A 22,509-nucleotide genomic window follows, 5' to 3' on the forward strand; every position below is an offset into this window, starting at 1 on the left:
GATTGGCCTGTAGAAATCAGCGGGGCCTGATAGTGCCTATAGCCTCAACTGCTCTGATTGAGGGAGAATTTCACCTGTAAGTTCAAGAGTTTAAGGTCAGCTAGAGGAGTAACTTAGTGAGACCTTATATCAAAATTTAAAATGGTCTGGGGATACAACTCAGTTGTACAGCATGTGGTCCTTGTGAGGCCCTAGGTTCAACCTCCAGTCATGAGAGAGAAACATAGAGTCTAGTGCCATCCAAACTTTCCTGGTAACAGTCAAGTCACTTGGCCATTAGTTAAAAGTAGAGAATCCCAAATGTTCATCCTTGGGATTCTAGTTCAGTGGGCCAAAATTGGTTCCTTTTGGTGGAATAAGGGGGAACTTTGCCAGCAATCTTCAAGTTTCTGTAGCCTTTAGATGAGGCCTGTCATAGTCCTTTTGGAGTTGGGATATCCAACACCCATACCACCACTATCCTTTGTCTACTTATTACTCCTGTTCTGTCTCCTCGGAGGCCCTCAGGCTCTGCTCATCTATACCACCCAGCTTTTGATGTGAAAGTCTCAGCAGGCATTTGTGGGTCTGTGGTCATCACTGTGTTGACTTGAGGAACTGAGCTCCTCCCATGTGTGACTCTCACCCTCTCAACACCTGCTTCAAGCTGGGAAATGGGACGAAAGTGAAGGTACATTGCTTGTGCCTGACATGACTTAGATCTCTGAGTGGAAGGTCCATGACTAGAGCCAGGCATTTGCACCTCCTTCACTGTCTTAGCTGGGAGGCAGATTGCCAGCATTGAGCACTGCATTGTGAAGCCCAGTGCAAGATGCAAGGGCAGAGCATAAAGAACTGAAGATGGCACCACTTTTCAAGGTCATGTCCACGGTGTTCCTGTTACAATGCCCACCCCCTAAAATACACTAGAGAATTGGATTCCAACTCTCAATTCTTTAGGTATTATTTTAGCAATAGGAACTTTATAGCCATTAATAATTAAAGTCTTTAAGGTAGACTTTGGTCCAGTAAGACTAGTATCCATATTTTTAACAAAAATTGGACAATTTTGTCCATTGTTCCATATGGACAAGACATATATGGGAGGTGGATGAAGACAGCTGTATGAGGGTGTAGGCAGAACCAGAGGGCTGGGCTGTATCTGCAAGCCAAGGGATGCCTGAGCTGTTGGAAGTTAGAAAGAGGCACAGATCTTGCCTTAGCAGCTACAAAGGGAGTGGCTTCGTGGGTTTCTGACTTGGGAATTTAGCCTCCAGAACTGTGACCACAAATTTCTGATGCTCTATGACACCCAGGTTTTAGCACTTTGTCACAGCAGTCTTAGGGCACAAATGCTGTTGGCAGTTACTCAGATCTTTTTAAACACATGGAGAGTATAATGGCTTAAATGTCCTGTTTACAGCCTCAGCTGAAGGGAAGGAGGTGTGGCCACTGTTGTTTACCCCAGGTCCACAGGTGGGAACAACTGAGGAGGGGAGGTGCATCTGCCTGCAGCAGGCCTGCCACATCTTAGAGGGTCCCGGTCACTCCCAGGAAAGAAGGTCTGGCAGTTGATATGCTCAGTCTCAGACACCACAGAGGTCACCGGCCTCACCTGCTTTCTACACTGCAAACTGATTCTGCTCTGGGAGCCATGGTTTTCTTAGCAGAGGCCCTACCTTCAGGCTTGTTAAAGAATCATAAAGAGCAAGGTTGTAAAAGCGTTCTTTGAGAGCTTGTCTTTCCTCTTGCTGGGGGAGACAGCAGATAGAGTTTGGGGTCCCCGCTTCCAGTTGGCAACTCCTGAATCTGCAAGAGTACATCCTCAACTCTTGAGGGCATGAAGCTGGGAAAGTTGTAAGCACAAACCGAGCCCTGACACCAGTTGCAGCTTCCAGAGAAAGAGGATAATAATAAATAAGTGTAAAAAGAGTTAACATACCCTTTAAGCCAAGAAAAAATACATCAGGAGGGACAGTCACAATTGAGTGAACTCAGGAGTCTTGAGGGGCTGGAACATGGGGCCAGGAGGGAGTGGGGGTTCAAAGGGGTAAGGGTCCCACTTCCCAGCTCCCAGAGAAGCAGAGGAACAGAACAGGATGTGTGTGGCAGCTGCCAGAGGAAGTTCCACCCTGGCTGAAGCAGCTGCTCCTCTGCCCCAGCAAGGCCCATGCTTTGTGGCCATTCTTAACGGCAGGCACCTAGCGGGACAGTGGTGTCTGCTTCAGGGACATGAGCACCGAGCGCAGGCGGGACACGTCTTTGCATTGCTTGCTGCTCTTGGGGTTGAAGTCACACAGCTGGGCTACCTTCTCCCACTCCGTGCCTGGGGTCTCCTCCTTGGATTCCTTCACAAAGGCCTCTTCGGATGCCCTGAAGGTGGAGAAAGGAGAGGCGTTTTCATGGTTGTCTTCTCCTGGGTCACTAATGTTCTGCTCCCATCAGTCTGTGGTGTTCAGCCTACTCTGGGGCATTAGCCAGAAGTCTCCCCGGCCCTGTGCCCTATGATTTCAGCCACCCGGAACAGTCTTGACATAAGAAACCTAGGCCTAAGTGTGGAATCCTGAGTCATCTAGACTAGGGCTTTTGAACTTACTGTCACCACCTTCTGAGAGGGTTTTTCACTGGCTCATGCCTATTGCTTTTTGTTATGTAGCCCAAGCTGCTCTTGAACTCTTGAGCTCAAGGGGTCCTCTCGCCTTAGCTCCCCAGTCCTGAGATTACAAGTGTGTACCACTGCACCTGGCTAGCGTGTTGCTTATCATTTCATTCCCAGAGTGGGCTTCACCTCCTCAGAAAGGCCTTCCTAGTCTGGGAATTCTGCTTTCTGTCTCTCCCTTCCTACCCTTTCCTTTTTGTTTGTCTTTGTTTACATGGGTCTCACATAGGCCAGGCTAGGTGCGTGGCCAAGACTGACCTTGAACTCCTGACCTTGCTGAGAGCACAGATGTGTGCTGTCACACCTGGCTCACTCAGTATCTTTCCATCATGAGTTCCCGCACTGGGGTTCCTGGTACATAAAAGCCACCAGCTTCCCCCCACCCCGCCTTTCTTTTCTTCTTTTTCAGTACTAGGGATTGAACCTGGGCCTCAGATATTTTGGGTAAGTCTACCACTAAGCTGTGTCTCTACCTCTACCTCAACTGTTTTCAACACCTCCAAGACCTTCACCAAGAGAGAACACTGACTAACTACCTAACCAACTATGTAATGGCTGTAGGATTGCCTACAAGCATATCTGACTACAGAAACCTGAGCTTGAAAGTTCTGTGTGGATGGAGTCACAGCCTGGGGAAGGCTCTATTGGAAGCTTTGCTCCAGTTGGAATCATGTTAGAATAAAAACTGGGGTGATCTCTGCTTCAGGAGTCTCTGCTTGTTTAGATGGTGCCAGGTGTTGAATTTCTGTCTGTATGACAGGCAAGAACTCTACCACACTCGAGAATTTCTGATTGATAGTTTTGAAAGTCACTGACTTAGAGTGCTCAGCTGTCATTACAACATCTGTAGCACACACCAGGGTTCAGTGACCATAGTGGAAAGGGGACAGAAAGATCTTATAGAGCCAGCGGTCAGGAAGGATGGAGAGCAGCAGTGTCTTGTCATGACAGGACACTGGCAGGCATGAACTCACAGGAGCTGGTCACCTGTACAAGAGCAAACCAGTCAGCATTCTAGCATGGAGTGGGAAGGGTTCACAAGCCCCCACCCGTAACTGAGGAGCTGTATAGACAGCCTATGGAAAGTCAGTTTTGTTTATCGGTGTGGTTCTCCATAGGTCCACACTGAGGAGTTTATGAACAGCACCAATTGGACTCAGTTATTTGGAAGGGGGAAGAAAGGATACAAAGTTAGGGGGTGGTTGGGAAGTGGGTCTGGATGGTAGCAGAGCTCTCCAGGGGACCCCACTGTGTTGCACCTACTAGAAGAGCTGGCCCAGGCTCAATGACGTGGCCGTCTGTCATGATCTTGTCTTTCTGCAGTGTACTCGGCTAACCTGTGCAGGGAGAAGCATGGCTTCCACTCTTCTGAGCTGTTCTCTGACCTAAGCAGCCGTGGTGACAAGGTCTATGCTGTGTGTGGCTGGACAGCGGTGTGATGAAGGATTTATCCTTGGAGCTGCCCATCAGGGTCAAGAGGTTGCCCTCTGCCTTTACTGCTGATCTGTGGGCCATGGCCGGCAGCATGGACATCACCATGGAGCTTGTTAGAAACAGGCTGAGCTCACCTCAGTCCTGCAGAACCAGAATCTGCTTTGCTCAAGCTCCCTTGGAAATGCGTGGGCAGGTAGAAGGCTGAGAAGTCTTGATTCCAATTCTTGGGTCCTCTGGACCATTTCCTTGGGTCCATTAGGAGCACTGAACACAGCAGTGTTCTACAGCACCCACATCTGCCAGGTATCCCTTTCCCTGTGAGAAGCCTCCATGGCTCCCCACTGCCTTGAGGTCAAATCTACGTTTTTTAGCCTAGCATAACAGAGAGTCCTGCCAGGACCTCCCAGCCTCAGTGTCCACCCATCCCCAGAAGCCCCACCCCTCAGTCCTCTACAGGCCTCTGCCCCAGCTGCTTCTCCCACCTAGAGTGCCCTTCTCAACCCTTACTACCCAGCAGTTCATCTTTAAATCTTAAGGTGCAGCCGAGGGTCATGAATCTGAAGCACTGGGTCCTCAGCAGAGAGGGCGGCTTCCAGAGCTCGTAATATAAATGTGTTCCCATCCATGAGCAACTTTCAGGGTGAGGGCTGTGTCTCTTCTCTGTGTCTGACCAGTGACTGGCATGAGATTAGTACCAGCAGGTAAGGGCCAGATGGGTGAAGAGGGGGTGGGCAGAAGGAAAGGAAGGCTGCTACCTGCTGTGCCTGTGCTGTATAGGGAGGAACAGTGCAGATGGCAGCAGAGGCTGCAGTGGTGTGCGGTTCAGCAGGCCTGGCTCCAGGAGGAACAGCGGGGATGTGTGAAATGAGTAAACATCACTGCTGTCCGGAGCATGGCCTACGCCTGGGGCTGGTATGAGAGGAAACCCGCTTGCCATTCCAAATCCAGAGCAGCACAGTGCCAGCCAGATTCCAAACTCAGATACACAGAAGAGGGGCTGCTGTGGAGTGGGCCGGGCATCACGGTCAAATCAGTGCGCTTGGATGGGGGCAGGATTGACACAAAGCCATCCCTTACTGTTTATGCCTTCAGCACTCTATGCTTGGTGTTTGTCCAGTAAAACTCCCCTTCTCACCTACCCGTCCACAAGAAGCATCTCAGAGAAGAGCTAGGCTGCTGTGACCCTGCCCTCCCATGTGACGCTGGGTAGTGCGCACCCTCCTCTGCCCCCACTTGGGAACTCTAATGGGCAAAGCTGCCTCCAGTTTGCTGGAGGGACAGAAATGGAAGGGTGAAAGGCAAGGGCTGCGCCTGCCCGGGAGTTCGCCTGCTGCTTTGGTCATTGCTCTGAGCCCAGCCACATGCATTTATACCACACAGACAAGAGACTCTGAAAAACCACTGGGCTGCCCTCCACAGCTGCCCTGCAGAGAGCAAAGGAGACACGTACACATAGCCAATGATATCAGCATCTGGCTGCTGGTAGAACGCTTTGTCAGCGATCCTTGAGGAGAAAGTTAGGAGAAGGAATTAGGTGGGGGAAGACAGACAGCAAGACAGGCAGGCACAGGGTTAAAGAGAAAGAGAAACATGTGTTAGTACCTCCATAAGAGACATGTTAGGAAGTACAATTTAAAAGCTAACAATTACCCATAAGTGTGGGGAGTGCTGTACCTTTGATGGCTTCCTACTGCTCAATGAGGTCTCTTCCCAAGACCCTTCCAATGCCATCCCCATAAGCCACCTAATTCCTAAAACCATTCCCTCTATACCTTGACTTCCTGTAGACCAACAACACTATATGCTCTCAGCTCTAGAATGTTCTTCCTTATATAAATCCTTTTCCTGATGAACCATCATCATCCCTCAAAGACAAGTCTCTAGACCAGTGGTTCTCAACCTTCCTAATGCAGAGACCCTTGAACACAGTTCCTCATGCTGTGCTAACCCTCGACCATAAAGTTATTTTGTTGCTACTTCACAACTGTAATTTTGCTACTGTTATGAATCATAATGAAAATATCTGATATGCGAGATACGGATATGCGACCCTGTGGGGGGGGGTGTTGCGGCCCACAGGTTGAGAAACACTGGTCTAGACACTGCTTCTTCTCTGGCGTGCTAATTGTTCTTTGCTTCTTTGGTCTTCGCGCATAGAGTCCCAGTAGATCCAAGTTTGGCTGCACACATGTGATTCGCTCCTCTGAACTCCTAGAGGACACAGAAGGGTCCTCATCTGACACCCAGTGCCCAACTTGGCACGCAGCATTTTGGTTATATCTCCCTCCCGGGAAGATCTTGTATCTTGAAGAGCACAGCATCCAAAGCAGGAGAGCATCCATTTCCACAAACGTGTTCTCTGGTTTGCACCCACGCCCCTATCCTGCCTGTGCTTTACAGGATCAGCTGCTCACCCTGCAGTCCACTGGCCCCCATGTGCAGCTCAGTGAATAAGGCTTCCACCCTGACACCCATTGGAGTGCCCCCCTCCTGTCTACAGTCAGGGGCCTGACCTGGGCACATAGCCCGAGCCAACTCTGGCAGGAGCCACTAGATGCTTGCTGTTTTCACCGAGCTTGCCAACCCAGTAGAGCAGAAAACTGAAGCTGCTGCTCCCATACACGGTGTACGTCTGACAGGAGTCCCAGAGCAGAAGGAAGCTCAGCCGAGTGGCAGGGAGACTGCTGACTGACTTCGTTTGTGTCCCCACTGTCCTGGCCTTTCGTTTATAAAGGCCACTAATGCTCATCCCTTAGCCACACTGGGCTGAAGTACTGTCATTTCTATAAGAAGTGAAATCAAATACTCAGGCTGGCTCTTCACTCCCTACCAGGCCTGTGCCTCTCTACCTTACCTACAGAGGGCTCAGGGTCCTGAAGAGTCTAGTCACATTCCATTGTGGCACCCATTCTGCTGCCTGTCAGTCACAGAGAGGGCTCAGGAGTGGTGCTGTGAGGAAGCCCAGGCTTCCAGCAGCTCTTTCCTCCATGTCTTTACTACGTCACCCATCGCAAGACAGTCCCCAACACCACCGTGCCCTCATTGCCTCCATGGTGCCTTCAGCCTCCTCAGACCCCTCAGGTGCTCATGGCTCCCCTCATCTCCTCGCAGCCACCCCTCATGCTGCCATGACTGCCCTTGGTCTCCTCGGCTCCCCTCGGGTCCCCAGGGTCACTCACCTGTTGTTGATCTTGTTCTTCTCAACCTGCTCGCTTTGGCGCTGGTTCCACTCCTCTAGGTCCTTCTTGGCCTTCTCCCGCCACTCCTGTTCAGTCACCTTAGAGGCAGCGTCTGTGAGCCCAGCAGGAGAATGAGCACAACTTTTCTGTGGGGAATAGCCACCCTGGATGCCCCACCCTTGGCCCCCAGACAGCAGCCCCAGCACCCACCCTCAGCCAAGTGGGCCTGTACAGACTCCAAGGCTGCCTCACCTTGTCCCACCCACCGTGTCCCAGCCATTCCTGCTGGAATCAGTCTCACCCAGCTCCTGCAGCCTCTTCTTCTGTTCCTCTCTCCACTTTCGGATGCTCTCAGGCTCCTGAGTCAACCTGTCCGCCTGGGCAATTGCAGCATAGCCATCGGCAGGCCCATTAGCCTCCTACAACATAAGCACAGTGTTCCGGGCCCATCATGCCTGCCCTGCTGTTTGTGCTTCTCTGCTGCAACCAAGATAGCCCCCCCATCAGGCCAGCCAGCCCATTTCCACCACCCAGAGACTTTACACTCTGTGTTCCCTCTGCCAGTTCTGCTCTCCTGTGGCCCCAGGCAAGGCACTCAACCTCTCTGTGCCTGATCATTGTCTCAAGCCAAGCCAAATCATTTATACTCCCTTTTGCTCATCAGAAAACAGGATAAGTGATAGCACCCACTCCCAAAGAGTTGATACATGAAATGAATTTTAAGCCAGGTGGTGGTGATGCACACCTTTAATCCCAGCACTCAGCAGGCAGATCTCTGTGAGTTTGAGGCCAGCCTGGTCTACAAGAGCTAGTTCCAGGACAGGCTCCAAAAGCTACAGAGAAACTCTGTCTCAAAAAACCAAAAACAAAACCAAAAAAAATGAGTTTTAAAACTAAATTTGGGGTTGAAGAGATGACTCCATGGTTAAGGAGGCTTGTTCCTCTTGCAGAGGACCTGGGTTCAGCTCCCAGCACCCACATGGTGGCTCACACCTGTCTGTAACTCCAGTTCTAAGGGATCAGTCGCCCTCTTCTGTCCTCTATAGGCATTTGCATGCTGATGGTACACATACATACATACAAGCAAAACATACACAAAATAAATCTCTTTTAAAAAGCTGTCACTTGGGAGGCAGAGGCAGGTGGATCTCTGTGAGTTTGATGCCAGCCTGGTCTACAAGAGCTAGTTCCAGGACAGGCTTGAAAGCTACAGAGAAACCCTGCCTCAAAAACAAACAAAAAAAGGTGTAGACCTCATTTGTCTTGCACACAACAAGTCCCTTGTGCTACCATTATTAAAATCTGTTAACTGTTGTGTTACATGGTAAAACTTATACAGCCTACTAATGTGTTCATCTGTCCATCAGAGTGTCACCTTTGTAACAGCAGGGACCCTGTCTGTTATGTTACATCACTTTGTGTACAGAGCCCACCACAGTGCCTGGCACACAGGAGACTACAGACATTTGCTGAGTGAGCATGCAGCCCAGAGCAGGCAGAACCACCATACTAAAACTTTGCCATGGCAGCAGGGGTGGGAACAGTTGGGGAGATGACTAAGCAGTTAAGTGTTGGGGAATCTTGGGACACTGAGTAAAGGTGTATTTGTTGTGATTGGTGTGATAAAAAGCTGAATGGCCAATAGGATGGGCAGGATTTCCAGGGAGAGAAAGGAAGAGAAGGGATTGAGGCGTGCAGGAGAAGCCAGGAGACACAGAGAGGAAAGAGGAGGTGCAAGATGGAAATGAGGTAACACCACGTTATAGAACATAGATTAATATAAAAGTTGTAAGAACTAGTTAGGAACAAGCCTAAGCTATAGACAGAGCTTTCATAATTAATAAGAAACTTCTGTGTCATTATTTGGGAGTTGGTTGGCAGGACAGAAAAAGACTTCTTACAGTTAAGAGCATGACTGCTTTTTCAGGGGATCCGGGTTTGGTTCCCAGCACCCACAGGCAGTTCACAACCATCTGTCACTCCAGCTCCAGAGGATCTGACATAGACATAGAGCCTGTAGGCTCCAGGCATAGACATACATGCGGGCTTTGGTGATTTGAATGAGAACAGTCTACATTATCATATATTTAAATGCTTGGTCCCCAGTTGGTAAAACTGTTTAGGAAGAGTTAGAAGGTATAGCCTTGTTGGAAGAGCTGTGTCACTGGGGGCTGGCTTGGAGATTTGAGAGCTCACCCATGGCTAGTTAGCTCTCTCTGTCTTGTGCTAGTGGCTCAAGATGTCAGCTGTCTGCTACTGCTCCATCACCACGCCTGCCCGCCTGCTGCCGTGCTCTCCACCATGATGGTTAGTGTACTCTGACCCTCTGAAACGGTAAACCCCAAATAAACTTTCTTCTCTAAGCTGCCTTGGCCGTGGTGTCTTATTTCAGCAATAGAAAAGTAACTTAAGACACAAGCAAAATACCCATACACATAAAATAATAAAACCTTGCTGTGACAGACTTGGACTCTAAAGCCATACAATACCATTGCTGAAAGCTGGAAGATGTGTGTTTGGCTGAGTGAGTCCTGAACATACCCAGCCTGTTTTCCTCACTAAGAATGGGACTTGTAGTAAGATGGCCTCTCCAACCTGGTGCTGAGGTTTGATGCAACAGGATTTGTAAGGCATTTATTTTTTTGTGTAGAGAGAGGGCCTCGTGTCTCCCAGGATGGCCTTGAACTTGTGACTATCCTGCCTCCTCCTCCGAGTGCAGGAATCAGGTGTGTGCTACTGTTCCAGCTTTATTCAGTGTCGGGGATGAAACTCAGAGCGTAGTGCCGGCCAAGCAAGCACTACCAGCTGTGCCTGCGCAGAATGATGGCCCAGAGGGTTGTAGTAGAATCATTCTATTTATTTATTGGTATGTGCAAGAGAGGACCTGAGTGTGAAGGTCTGGAGGCAGGTTAAGGGAGTTGGTCCTCTCCTTCCACTCGGTGAGATCTGGGATTGAACCCGGGTCCTCAGGCTTGGCAACAAGTGCCTTTGCTGCTTTGCCATCTCACCAGCCCATCGCTGTCATCTTCCATTCCCATTGTACAGAAGAGAACACCAAGGCCAAGAAGTGGACAGGAGATATAGAGGGGTTCAGATCTGGTGACGGAGTTGCTAGAGCTTGAGACAGAAGTGTTGGGGGTTGTGTACTTCAGTAGGTCCTGCCACCGTGCCTGGCTGGTGCCCTGCCCTCCACTTTTCCTGTGGGCACTGACCCTCAGGGCTCCAACTGCAATGTGCCCTGCCTCCTTCCTCCACCATAGGTATTCCCACCTGCTTCCATCATGCTCCAGGCCCTTACATTCTAGGCTTCCCCGTCCCAGGTGCCCTGTCAGTCTCCACCTCCCTTATCTACCCAGAGTTCCCAGTGGGCAGGGCAGGGCAGGGCAGGGCCAAGACCCCAGAGCTGGCAGTATCTGCTGTGGGGAGGAGCTTGGTAAGCACTCTGTGAAGCAGCGGGGCTCCATGGCAGGTGTCTGAGCAGTGAGGGCAGGGCCAGCCCTGGGCCACATGCCCAGCCTTGCACCTAGCACACACTTTCCTACACAGACCCACACCTCATCAGGCCCTGTTGAAGCCTGAACCTTGTGTGTGTCCTTGATTTTTCCCCCTTATCTATCCCATGTTCAGTCTAACAGGAAGCTCTGTTGGTACTCTGCTAAGGTATGTCCCCAATCAGGTTACTTCCCATTTTCTTCCCTTTCAACCCCTGATGACTTTTTCCTGGATTCAATCCCCAGATGCAAAATAAAGTGACCCATGCAAAGCCTAACTAAAATAATGTCCTGTCCAGTTTTAACATGTCCCAAAAGCTGAGCATGGTGGTGCACGCCCTTAATCCCAGCACTCAGGAGGACCTCTGAGCCCAAGGCCAGCCTGGTCCACAGAGTGTTCCAGGACAGCCAGAGTCACACAGAGAAACCCTGTCTCAAAAACAAAACAAAACAAAACAAACAAACAAACAAAAAAACTAGACACAGGGCTGTAGAGATGGCTCAGTGGTTAAGAGCACTGGCTGCTCTTCCAGGGGTCCTGAGTTCAATTCCCAGTTACTATATATATATATATATATATATATATGTATATATATACGTATATATATATGTATATATATATAGTCTCACAACCATCCATAATACAATCTGGTGCCCTCTTCTGGCCCACAGGCAGAAATACAGATGAAACACTACACATAATTAATAAATCTTAAACACACACACAACAACAACAAACCCAAAGGCTTTCTACTGCAATTTGAATAAAAATCCAAGTGTCCTGCTCTCTTCTGCTCCCTAATTTGGTGGTCAGTGCACTCTTGACACACTGTCCCTCCCCACCCCTAAGTGTCCTAGTCTGGAGCTCTCTTCCCCTTAGGTCTAGGGCTTCCATCTTCACCGCTCTTCCTCTGTCTAATTCAACCCAGTGCTCTGAGAGAGGCCTCCCATGACGACCATTGTTTGTTTTGTTTTAGTAATAGAATAAACTCAGATCCACTAAGCTATATCCCAGGCCTGCCCCTCCTGCTTTCTTTTTAAATTATATTTATTTATTGTGTGTGTGCACACACCATGTAAGTATGGAGGTCAGAGGACAACTTGCAGGAATCAGTTCTCTCCTTCCACCATGCAGGTCCCAGGGATCAAAGTCAGCTCATCAGATTGAGAGCAAGCTTCTTATGGTGAGCTATATTGCTCCTTCCTTCCTCTCTCCCTCCTCCCCTCCTTCCCTTCCTTCCTGTTTTGAGACAGGGTCTTGTTGAGTTACCCAGTTTGGCGGTGAATTTTTGATCCTCCTGCCTCAGCCCCCAGGTAGCTGAGTTTACAAGCCTTGCCCCACCCCGAGCTGTGGCCACTTTCCTAAACAATTTCTCCACAGTCAGCCTCTCTTCTGTGTCTGCTCATCCATCAGTCACTGACCCTCAGCTATGAAGTTATTTCCACAACAGTGGCCTCTGTAATTAAATATATGCAGTTTTGTTTCTTGTCATTATTTCCTAAACAGTATCCTCTGACAACTCTTTGCAAAGCAGTTACATTGTATTAGGGATCACACGTAACCTATAGAATTGAACGTGCACAGGAGGATGTGAATGGGTTACATGCAAATACCATGCCATTTCCCTCACACACGCAGCTGGGATTGGACCTGGGGCCTTGGAAGTGTTCTGCTAAGCCACACCACAGCCTCAATACTTTACCATTTTATTCCAATACGGATTTTTATGCTTTCAGGGTTCTGGACCAGTTCCTTTTGGAACCCGGGGACAGCTGTATTTATTGTCTGCAGAGCACTTGTTGCTTCTGAAATGGCTGTTTACATGGATACTTTTTGCCCTTCCCCCAGCCCTCTAGCCACCTAAGAAAGTATGATCTACCAGGCTGGAGAGATGGCTCAGCCGTTAAAAGCACTGTTTACTTTTCCAGACGACCCAGGTTCAATCCCCAGCACCCACATGGCAGCTCACAACTGTCTGTAACTACAGTTCTAGGGAATTTGACACCCTGACACAGACTTGCATACAGGCAGAATACCAATATACATAACATAGAAATAAATAAATCATGTAAAAAAGAAGAAGTTAGGATTCCCGAGCACTTGTTACTAAACAGATGTCTTTGATCTTTACAGTTCCTCTGAGAAGGTTTAATTGCCCTTGTTTTATAGGTAAGGGGACTCTAGTTCCAAAGTGCCACGGTCACCCTTGGCAAGCAAGTGACAGAGCCAGGTGCAAACTGAATAACTGGGTGTGAACGTCCTTGGCACTTGACAGCTGACAGGAACACCGCCGCTTCTGCTCTGTGGCTCCTGTACGCCACCTCCAGGCTGCTCCTTGGCTCACTCAGTGGACAAGTCAGTAATTTAGAAGACACTGTCTTGGGCACAGAGTACTTTTCCCAACAACCCTGTGGGCACAGCAGCTACAAATGAGAACCAGCCCTTGAAAGGTTATTAATCTAAGGTCATCCAGCTGGGAAAAGCCAGGAAATGAATTGTTGGCTTCCACTGCTGTCTGTGGTCTGGGTGTGAAGCCTGAGCAGCCCTTGGAGCAATTCTCCTACACACCCAGGGCATGTGAGTCTCAGGGTTCCAAACACCTCCCATACCTGGAGGTAGATCTGGTCTTGTTCCAGGGCCAGGATGTGAGATCTGCTCAAGCTAGGACCACTTCCTACACCACACAAAAGGCCACTGTGCTGTGGCTGGGAGTTACGTGTGACTCCTCATATCAGCCCTGGGTCTGTGGCCTCTAAGGGCTTTCCTGACACGTCCCTCTATGCAGCAGACCCCACAGGCGCTCTGGATGAGCCCGAGCCAAAAGTCAGTATTACCTTCTGTTCCCTCAGCCAGGACCACAACGCCTCCCTAGGCGGCCTTGAAACCCACTTCTTGTGTCACTTCCCTGTTGGGCTCCCAGACTTCAGCTCCTGAAGTCACTGAAGCCATGTAACTAGCACAGCTATTAAATCTCCTTGAGAGAAAAGGGGTATTAAAAGAAGCTGCGTAAGGGGGAATTGGGATTAAGTAGGTTAATCCCTGTAAAGCTCTCAGCTGGTTTTAGACACAAAACACTCAAGTTGTTAGATTTTTTTTTTAAGGCCTCAAAATGTACCCCATGCTAGCCTTGAATTTATGACCTCCTGTCTCAGCATTACCCTCAAATCCAAGCTCCTGGGCTATCGTGACTTCTTTCCAGGTCTCTGTACTCCATTAGAAATGAGTTTTGGGGAAAAACACTCCACTGGCTTTGCCTTCACATCCACCACCGCCGCGCAGGCCCGGCCCACAAAGAATGCGAGTTGAGAAATGAATGAACAAATGGCTGATTATAAAGCCGGGGGAGGGCCCAGGGAAGGCACTGAACACTGTATCAGAGAGGCCTGGCTTAAAGTGCCTGTTCTGCCACGCACTGGGTGATTACTGTCGAGAAAAATCCCTTCCCTAAGCAACTTTGATTTCCAAACTGTGAAAGAAGAGTGACAGCATCCCACTCAAGGAACCTAGTAAGGCTTTATACAAAGCAACAGCCATGGAATCACTGCCCACTCACGTAAGGAAGTATGACTACTGAGGCTTACTGTCACGGTGTGGCTAGGGTCCTCACTACCAGACAGCATGAGTTCAGCAGCATTGCTGGCTGGCAGGTCCGAGAAACACTTCCCTGGCTTTTCTCCTGGTCGCTTTGGATTTATTTTTCTGTCTGTGCCAGTGAGTGTCAGAGGCCACAACCGAGGCTCAGCCTCTCGGCTAGGAGGTGGGGTCACTTCCAGAAGGTGTAGCAGCCCAGGGCTATAGTAGCCATATTAGTGGCTGAAGAAGTACTCTAAACTCCTCCAAAGCTCCTTTGAGGAAAAGGCTGAGTATGGCCTGGAGCAGAAAGCAAGAGGCCACAGACAAGCCAGCTGATCTCCACCCAGTCTCCTGCCCCACCCGCCTCCTGAGGGACTTCTTGCTGGCCAAGTGCACACTAAAGCTCCAGGGATGGCCAGGATGATGAGGCATATCCGCCTTCAGGATTGGGCAGCTCAAGCTAAGCTGGGCTGAGCTGCTGAGTCCTGTCAGTAGCTCACAGGAGAGAAGCGATGCAAGGGAGGGTGGAGAGGAGAGGAGGAGGACTGCAAGGGTCCTCCATCCCTGTCCCCGGCCCCCATGAAGCCAGAGGAGCTGGAATAGGTGCTGGTCACTAACCCTCGAACTGTGTGGGGGATGAGGTTGGTAGCTGTCACCCACAGAGCCTACCAGGAAAGACTGAGGTATAGAGGCTCTTGGATGTGCATGCCAAATGCTACTGTGCTCGTCCTAAAGATAGTTTTCTGGGTCCAGCAGCAGAGTGAAGCACAGTGCAGAGTGTACGCCCGTGCAGGTAGGCTGGAGCTATGCTGCTCAACTAAGGGAAGCATCTCTTCTGTGACCCTCCCTTGCCCAGGGGGATTCTAGGGCACCATGGGTGCGATGTGATTCACAAATCAGCAAGCCTCCTGAGAGCAGAGAATAAGAATTTACTGCTGAGGTCAAGTTGGGGGAAGGACAGAGAGGGAGAGCAAGGAAAGAGATATCTTGATAGAAGAAGCCATTATGGGGTTAATGAGAAACCTGGCACTAGGGAAATTCCCAGGATTCCATAAGGATGATCCCAGCTAAGCATCTAAGCAATAGTGGAGAGGGTGCCTTAACCAGCCTTTCCCGTAATCAAATTGAAGACTCCCTTACTTGACATCATAGAACCCTCATCCAGAAACTGGTGGAAGCAGAACCAAAGATCCACAACGAACCACTGGGCTCCTGGAGTATAATCGAAGAGAGAGAGGAGCCATAATAAGAACAAGGGGGTCAAGACCATGATGGGGGAACCTGCAGAATCAACTGACCCAAACTAGTGGGAGCCCACGGACCCTGAACTGGCAACTGGGGAACCTGCATAGGTCTGAACTAGGCCCCCTGAAGGCAGGTGACAATGGTGGCTCTTGGGCAGTTTATGGAGCTACTGGCAATGAGACCAGGATCTAACCCTAGTACATGAACTGACTTTGTTCATTCTCTATGGAGAGATACCTTGCCCAGCATAGGCATGGAGGCGTGTGTGTGTGTGTGTGTGTGTGTGTGTGTGTGTGTGTGTGTGTGTGTGTATGCTTGATCCTGCCTTAACGAGATTATGGGACAGACTTTGCTGACTTCCTAGGGGAGGCCTTACTCTCTCTGAGAAGCGGTCGGGGGTGGGGTGGGAGAAGGTGGGGAAGAACGGCAGGAGAGGAGGGAGGAGGAACTGGGATTGGTTTGTAAAAAAAAAAATTATTAATTAAAATAACTACTTCTGAGACTGTGCTCTTCAGATCTCCAAATGCAAAGTGATGCTGGGGTGAGCGGTGGAGGTGGCGGGGGCGGGTGGCTCAAGACCTGGACAACCAGATCATCCAAGTGAGGAAAACTTCAGCAGTGGTTGATATGACCCTGTGACTTCATATAAGTCCCTCCAACATCTGTAAACCTCAGACTTCTGTCAATTGGAAAGCACAGATCTGCTGCTCAGTATGGTCTAGATCATCTTGCAGTTCCAAGTGCTGCTCCAGCACAGCCACTTTAGGGTCCTCATAAGTGTTCTTAGAGCCCAGAAGTGGCCCGTCAAAAGTCCTATCAGTACAAGAATAACACTTACTCCTTAGCGCTGCTATATGCAACTGGACATGGAGCTGAGGGGTCCTCGGGAGACACTTTTCTAACTCCCTGATGTTGAGTCATTCTCCAGAAATGGGGCTAGGCCAGTTTTCCTGTGTAAGGACCAGCCCATCCCACTTACATAAGAAAGTATTGTTTACTCTCCCAGGATCCAAGAGGCCAACTCCTCCACAGGGTGGGGCTCAGGAGATCAGGAAGCTGCAGGCCCCAATATCCGTGTCTTACCAAAGTTCACACAAGGAGACTAGGCTCCGTCTAGACATGCGGGGTTCTACACACCTATGTGGGGATCTGAGGGTGCCACTGGCATCTGTACTCTCCTGGTCTGTTTTTGTTCTGATCTGTCCTGTCTTTGTGGAGCTGGGCTTTAACCGGGAGCTTCTCCACTGAGCTCCATCCCGGGACTATCTTTAACAACAGCACCCTCTACCCTCACCCACCCCTACCAGTCCCTGTGGTGCCAACAGAAGCCAGGGCCTCTCACTCTTAGCACCATCACCATTCACAACTGGAATGCCTTTTCCAAATATCTGATGCAAACACTTAAAAACGAAAGTGATGTGCCAGATGTTCTGCCATTCATTCCGCATGTTGCTCTAATAAGGGCATGTATGCCTGGAAGGGCAGGAAGCTCTGACAGCCCTTCATATCCGGAACTTTGATTCCCAGTCTACTTAGGCCCCTGATTTGGGACATCCAGACTGTCTCCAGTTTGTATGTGTTAGGAATCACACTGCAGAGACTCTGGGTACCCTTTCAGAGAAATTCTGAATGGAATCTCCCAATGGAAGAGCCCACCTACAGTACTCAGTCAGGCCAGCCTCCCACCAGAAGCGCCTGCTTGGGCAGAGCTCTAATTTCCTTTGTCCCATACCACTCCTTCCTGAGGACAACCTGAGCAACTCATCAGCCCCGGTCTCCAGTGGTTCCCTCCCCAACGTGACAAGAAAATGGTCAAGGCAGCAGACAGTGAGCACGAAGTGACCTCCAGTGGAGACAAACAGTGGGCACTAAGTGACCTCCAGTAGAGACTAAAGGTGCTGAGCCCGGCAGTCTCATCTGTGCTTACCTGAAACACATCTCCATTGACTGTCGTCCCCATGTCCTCAGAACCAGCTGGAAAGAGCAAGGAGACAGAATCATTCATGGTCCAGTTGACAGGCACAAGATGGTCCTATGGTGTATACAACCATGGGTTTACTGACACCCTCCCCACACACATAATGGATATATAAACAACGAGGCCCAGGCCCTGGCTGTTCCCTGTGCACCCGCTTTCATAATTAATATTTACCACAGCCCTGTAATAAAACTTAGTGACCCATTTTACAGATGCTCAAGTGGAGACTCAAAAAGGCTACTGTGATTGCTCAAGATTACCTAGTCAGTGCACACTGTTCCTTACCTACCTGACACTGTGGAGCTGGGACCCGGTAAGTAGGCAGGGGTACTGCAGGCTTAGGGAGAGGCCACTAGGGATGAGGAAGAGAGGGTCTGTGTCTCTGCACGTCCTGGTGGAACCTTGAGCAACCACTCTGCCTGGGAGAGCAGGACTCGCAGCTCCCCCTGGGCAACACTTGGCCTATTTCTCTCTCTCTGTGCCCCTCCCACGGTTTCACTCTGCCTTCACAGTGAGCGGCTCCTCCCAATTCCTTTGTCCAACATCCAGTTAGTCACAAATTACCTGTGGCTTCTGCTGCAACAGTGACCCTCAAAGTTGCCTTCCCCTCACTCCTCTACCAGTCCAGCCTGTGCCCCCCATCTCAAACCTACACACCTGCTTTGGTTGGTCTGTCCTGCTAGTGGCAAGCACCCGGAAGAGCTCCATGGCTGTCCTCTTCAAAGCCATGCCCATGCATGGGACCTGGGCCTTTGTACAAGTTATCACTAGATGCTGAATAAACAAAGGACTTCTTTTTTTTTCAGTGGTGTACAAGTCACCTCCTACAGGAAGCCTTAGACTGCTTCCTCTACTTCCCTGAGGCACTAAAAGAAGGTCTCATCATCTCTAGGGTACTCTAGAACACTATGCAGGGTGCCCCACTCTTGTGCAATGGTTTGGTATGCCTGGGGGCATAAACTTCTTACCAGGCTCTGAATGCGTATTTTCCCCCAGACCCAGCTAAGGGCTCCTGCATAGAATGGGCGAACAGAGACAGTTGGCCAAATGAGAATTCAATTGCTCTTTGGGGCTCACTGTAATTGGCAAGGCCTCTCTGAACCTGTCCTGCCTACTAGCTGTGACCCACAGCAGGCCGTATGCAGTCATCACAGAAGGACAATTAGCCCTGTACGAATTAGACAGGGCTGAGAAAACAACAGTACTTCTGCCCGAGCCTGAAAGGACATGGGGGGGAGGGCAGTCAGTCTCATGTCAGTCACCGGCCACTGATATAAATTCTAGCCTCTTTACAGAGTCAAGCAGTGATTAGTCCTGATCTACTATGATAGCTTTCCCCTCACCCACTCAGACAGGGTTTCCACTGCACAAGAGGCCTGCTCGCTAACTTAAGGTGAGCCTAAATGTGTATGAGCATCCTCCTCAGCAAGGCTGCTTCTGGGTAGTGTATCTACCTAGCTTTCCCTTGCCAGGGTCCACTCCTGATACTGTGTGCCTATGGGAAGAGCCTTTGGAGAAGTGGCACTACCTCTCTTGGCAAGGCCTCATGAGTTTCCTGGTGCCCAGCTCAGCCTCCAGAAAGGTGGAACATAGTCAGCCTCTTTGGGATGGCATACACACCCACTCACAGAATCTCCAGTGTCTATTCCACAGTGTTCTCTGGCTCTTAGACATTTATGATCCTGAGTCTACAGCAGAGCCCAAGAACAAATACAGCAAGGTAAATACAAGTCCCAAGGATATGCCGTTCCATGTGGGGCCTCCTCAGATGCCTGACCCATTTGGGAATCCAGAACATTCCTGTGAGCTTACTGAGGCCCAGCAGGGGCAACAGATCACACAGAGTTGGCCCATAAGTCAGTCAGGCCAAGAGCCCAGAGAACTGGGTGTGAAAGCATAGACTATCTGGGCCCTACCCAAGGCCGACAAGTGGAAACAAAATGTCCACGGCTCAAGCCTGCTGCCGGGCATCTGCTCAGATGGAAGGCTCAGTGGGGCTCTGGACTCAGTCCTACACCACACAGGACTTTCCCCAGGGCCTCCTGAGAGCCAGCATTAGTGTGCTCAACATGGAACCAGAAGACCCCATTGTCTAAGGGGAGGTGACTCAGAGGTGTGCCTTGGTGGCTGCTGTTGGAGCCCTGGTGGATGCTGTTGAAGCCAGCTTCTTCCTAGCTCCCAGAAGGTCCAGGCCCTTTCCTTCAGACCACCAGGCTCCTAGCACTCCTGCTACCAAGGGGAGAATGGTTGCCTGGCACTGGCTAGGCTTGAGAGCATTAGGTCCACAAGGGCATTGGTGGTGCACGCCTTTAATCCTAGCAACCGGGAGGCAGAGGCAGGCAGATCTCTGTGAGTTCTAGGCCAGCCTGGTCTACAAAGCAAGTTCCAGGACAGCCAGGACTGAGAAACCCTTTGCCTCCAAAAACAAAAACAAAAAAAGCATCAGGTCTATTCTGCTTGTGCCTGAACACCCTCTGATCTCCACTGCTAAAGTGCCTCCTTGTGCTGGGCACCTGCAACACCACATGTAGAAGTCTGGAAGACTCTCAGAGGGCTGTGTCCCTGGCAGCTTCCCCAAGGATTATCACCCAGTTTGTCTCCCGGTCAGCTTATATCTACGGTCAGTCAGTGACAAGTCCCAATTGTAAGTCCCTGGAAAGACCACAGCTTGTTAAACCCCGGGCCTTCATGGCTCTCCTCAGCCTGAATGCATGCCCCGCATGTCATCTTGTCTTTCCCATGACTTCCTAACAACCTGGGACCTCCTGATGGGGGAAGAGCCTCCTCAAGGAGGAACTTGACAAGTGAGTTCCATGGAGGATCCTGGGCAGGTGCCCCGGGAACATAAAGGGCCCATGCAGAGGAACTGAATGCTGCTGCCTCAGACCTGCTGGCTTGGTTAGGCCTCTGCTTCTCCTTGCCACATCCAGTCATCTCCTAGTCAGACGTACACAGTTAGTGTGTGGAGTAACAGTATGGATCCAGGAGGCCTGAAATCAAGCCTACCTCTCATGGCTGTGGAGCCCTAGGCCAGACACTCAAACTCTGGTTTCTTTTTCATTATTATTATTTACTCATCGTGTGTGTTTATGTTTGTGGTGTACACACACAAGTAAGGTCTGAGAACATGGGAGAGTGAGTTCTCTCTTATATGTGGGCTCCAGAAATCAAACTCCTGTGTCATCCGTCACCCACTGGGCCGCCCTGATAACCCCGCAAACCCTAATTCCTTGCATGTTACAGAAGGCTTACTACTTTTCTTATGTAGGAGTTGATTGAGTCAACCCCTCAGCCATACATAGATACGGTTCCTTCATTCTGTGTCCATAGTGGAGATGGCGACACAGCAAAATGTTGAATGAAAACTACATGCCTGTCGGACAGAGATCCTTGTGTTCACATACATATGTTTATTTGCAGCAGGCCCACTGCACCACTCTAAAACTACAACCAGAAATAAGAAACAAGGTCTATTAGGAGTAAGGTTTTTGTTTGTTTTTTTCTAAATATTTATAAGAAATCGTTCCTTAAGGGTGAAGTATTAATGGTAAACATAACATTGCAGGAAACAGGTCCTGAACCCTTAAGTCTGAAGCCATCCACAAAGGTCCTGGGCCACCTTTGTAAATCCACTAAACAGACAGTTACAGACAGGAAGGGTAGGACTCGTGACCCTTTGTGCTCCTGTCCAGACTTACAGCCTGACACACGGAAGACTGTGTGGTCAGGACAGAAGGGGTCTAATTCCTGATTGCTATTTCCTAGCTGTTTCAATAGTGTACCTTTCGAGGCTCCCAGTGGCCAGTTCTGAAATGGGTTCAGTAACATGTGTGAAATTATTAAATGTAATTAACATGTCTCCTCCACTGCTGCAGGACAGCAGGTGGTCGGTCCCCAAGGAAGAGCCGCGACTTCCTGGAAGGCCCCCTGCTTCCCAGCAGAATGAACGCTAAGCCCTGGATCAGGAGGATCCACACCTGTACCACTTAGCTAGGACACTGGGACAGAGAATGACTCTCAGAACGGAGCAGGGGGAGGATTCCAAAGCCAGAGTGGAGGAGCTGGCCTGGGGATAAAATGTCACGACTAAATTCCTGTCCCCAGAGTCAGCGGATCCAGTCTCAGCCCAGACTCCAACTCATTTCCCCGGCTCCTCCCTGCTTTCCCAGGCCCCACCGACACACACAACCCCCGGGTGTCTCTGATCAGCCCAGATAGCCAGGCTCCAGACTACTGCAGGGACCCAGGCCGGGTCTGACCGAGCCTGGGCCTCCTGCCCCGGTGCTGGCCTCAGCCCCCGGTTCCAGGCCGCTGCGCTGACTCACCCCCGCTCGCGAGTCCCGGCTGCGCAGAGGCCACCTGGCTGCCGGCAGGTGCCCCGAAACCGGGGTCATTCTCGATGCCAGCAATCTCGCTCTCCTGCTGGGCCAGAAAGGCGGCCGCCGGGTCCTCCTCGGCGGCCTCGGGGGCCCCGCTCTCCGACGACGAGAAGAAGCCGAAGTCCTCAGCCATCTTCCCCGCGTGGCTGCTGTCACCTCCCGCCCGCGCCCGCGGCCCGCACTTCCCGTCACCCGCCCGGCTCGCCTGTCACTGCGGCGGCAGCGGCGGGGCGGCAGGAGGAGCCGCCGCGGGAATGTGGTGACGTCAGCGTCCGAGGGCGGGGCCCGTGAGGCTCGGTGGTCGCCCCGCCCGCAGGCCCCGGCGACCTCCCACGGCCCCTGCCACCACCCCCCGACCCCCCTGCCTCGCCTGCTCCAGGGCACGGGGGTGCGCGGAGCCCGCTCCGGGTCCATTCACCGAAAGTTTCTTTTGAAACACGACCGTCCTCTTCCTGCGTGAGAGGAGGCTCGGAAAGGCTTGCATGCCGGTCCGTGCAGCGGAGCCTTCACTTGGCCCTGGACTGCCTGTGACGTCCTGCCGCCCCATCTGTCCTTATCCCGTATCTGCGTGATGGTGCCCTGAAATCAGGA

At 50.8% G+C, this 22,509-nt stretch overlaps 1 protein-coding gene across 1 annotated transcript; it reads right to left on the bottom strand.

The window, feature by feature from the left end:
* Window positions 1-1,907: 1,907 nt before the first annotated feature.
* On the bottom strand, window positions 1,908-22,155 carry Cltb (clathrin light chain B). The gene is made up of 5 exons (XM_038333759.2): window positions 21,865-22,155; window positions 17,489-17,535; window positions 7,553-7,670; window positions 7,252-7,363; window positions 1,908-2,352 (listed from the first exon to the last, which is right to left on the bottom strand). The coding sequence occupies exons 1-5, from the start codon at window positions 22,049-22,051 to the stop codon at window positions 2,181-2,183; spliced, it is 636 nt and encodes a 211-aa protein (XP_038189687.1). The 5' UTR covers window positions 22,052-22,155; the 3' UTR covers window positions 1,908-2,180.
* Between the last annotated feature and the right edge of the window lie 354 nt (window positions 22,156-22,509).

Source organism: Arvicola amphibius, chromosome 6 (assembly GCF_903992535.2).
Source record: "Arvicola amphibius chromosome 6, mArvAmp1.2, whole genome shotgun sequence".
NCBI lineage: Eukaryota > Metazoa > Chordata > Mammalia > Rodentia > Cricetidae > Arvicola > Arvicola amphibius.

What these genes read in the sequence shown, in the direction of transcription:
- Cltb (XM_038333759.2), bottom strand. Translation starts at nt 22,051, where the DNA reads ATGGCTGAGGACTTCGGCTTCTTCTCGTCGTCGGAGAGCGGGGCCCCC. An exon ending in TCAATGGAGATGTGTTTCAG is followed by an intron (nt 7,671 to 17,488) that starts GTAAGCACAGAT and finishes CTTATGTTGTAG; the next exon opens with GAGGCTAATGGGCCTGCCGA. An exon ending in GAAGAGGCTGCAGGAGCTGG is followed by an intron (nt 7,364 to 7,552) that starts GTGAGACTGATT and finishes CTGGGCTCACAG; the next exon opens with ACGCTGCCTCTAAGGTGACT.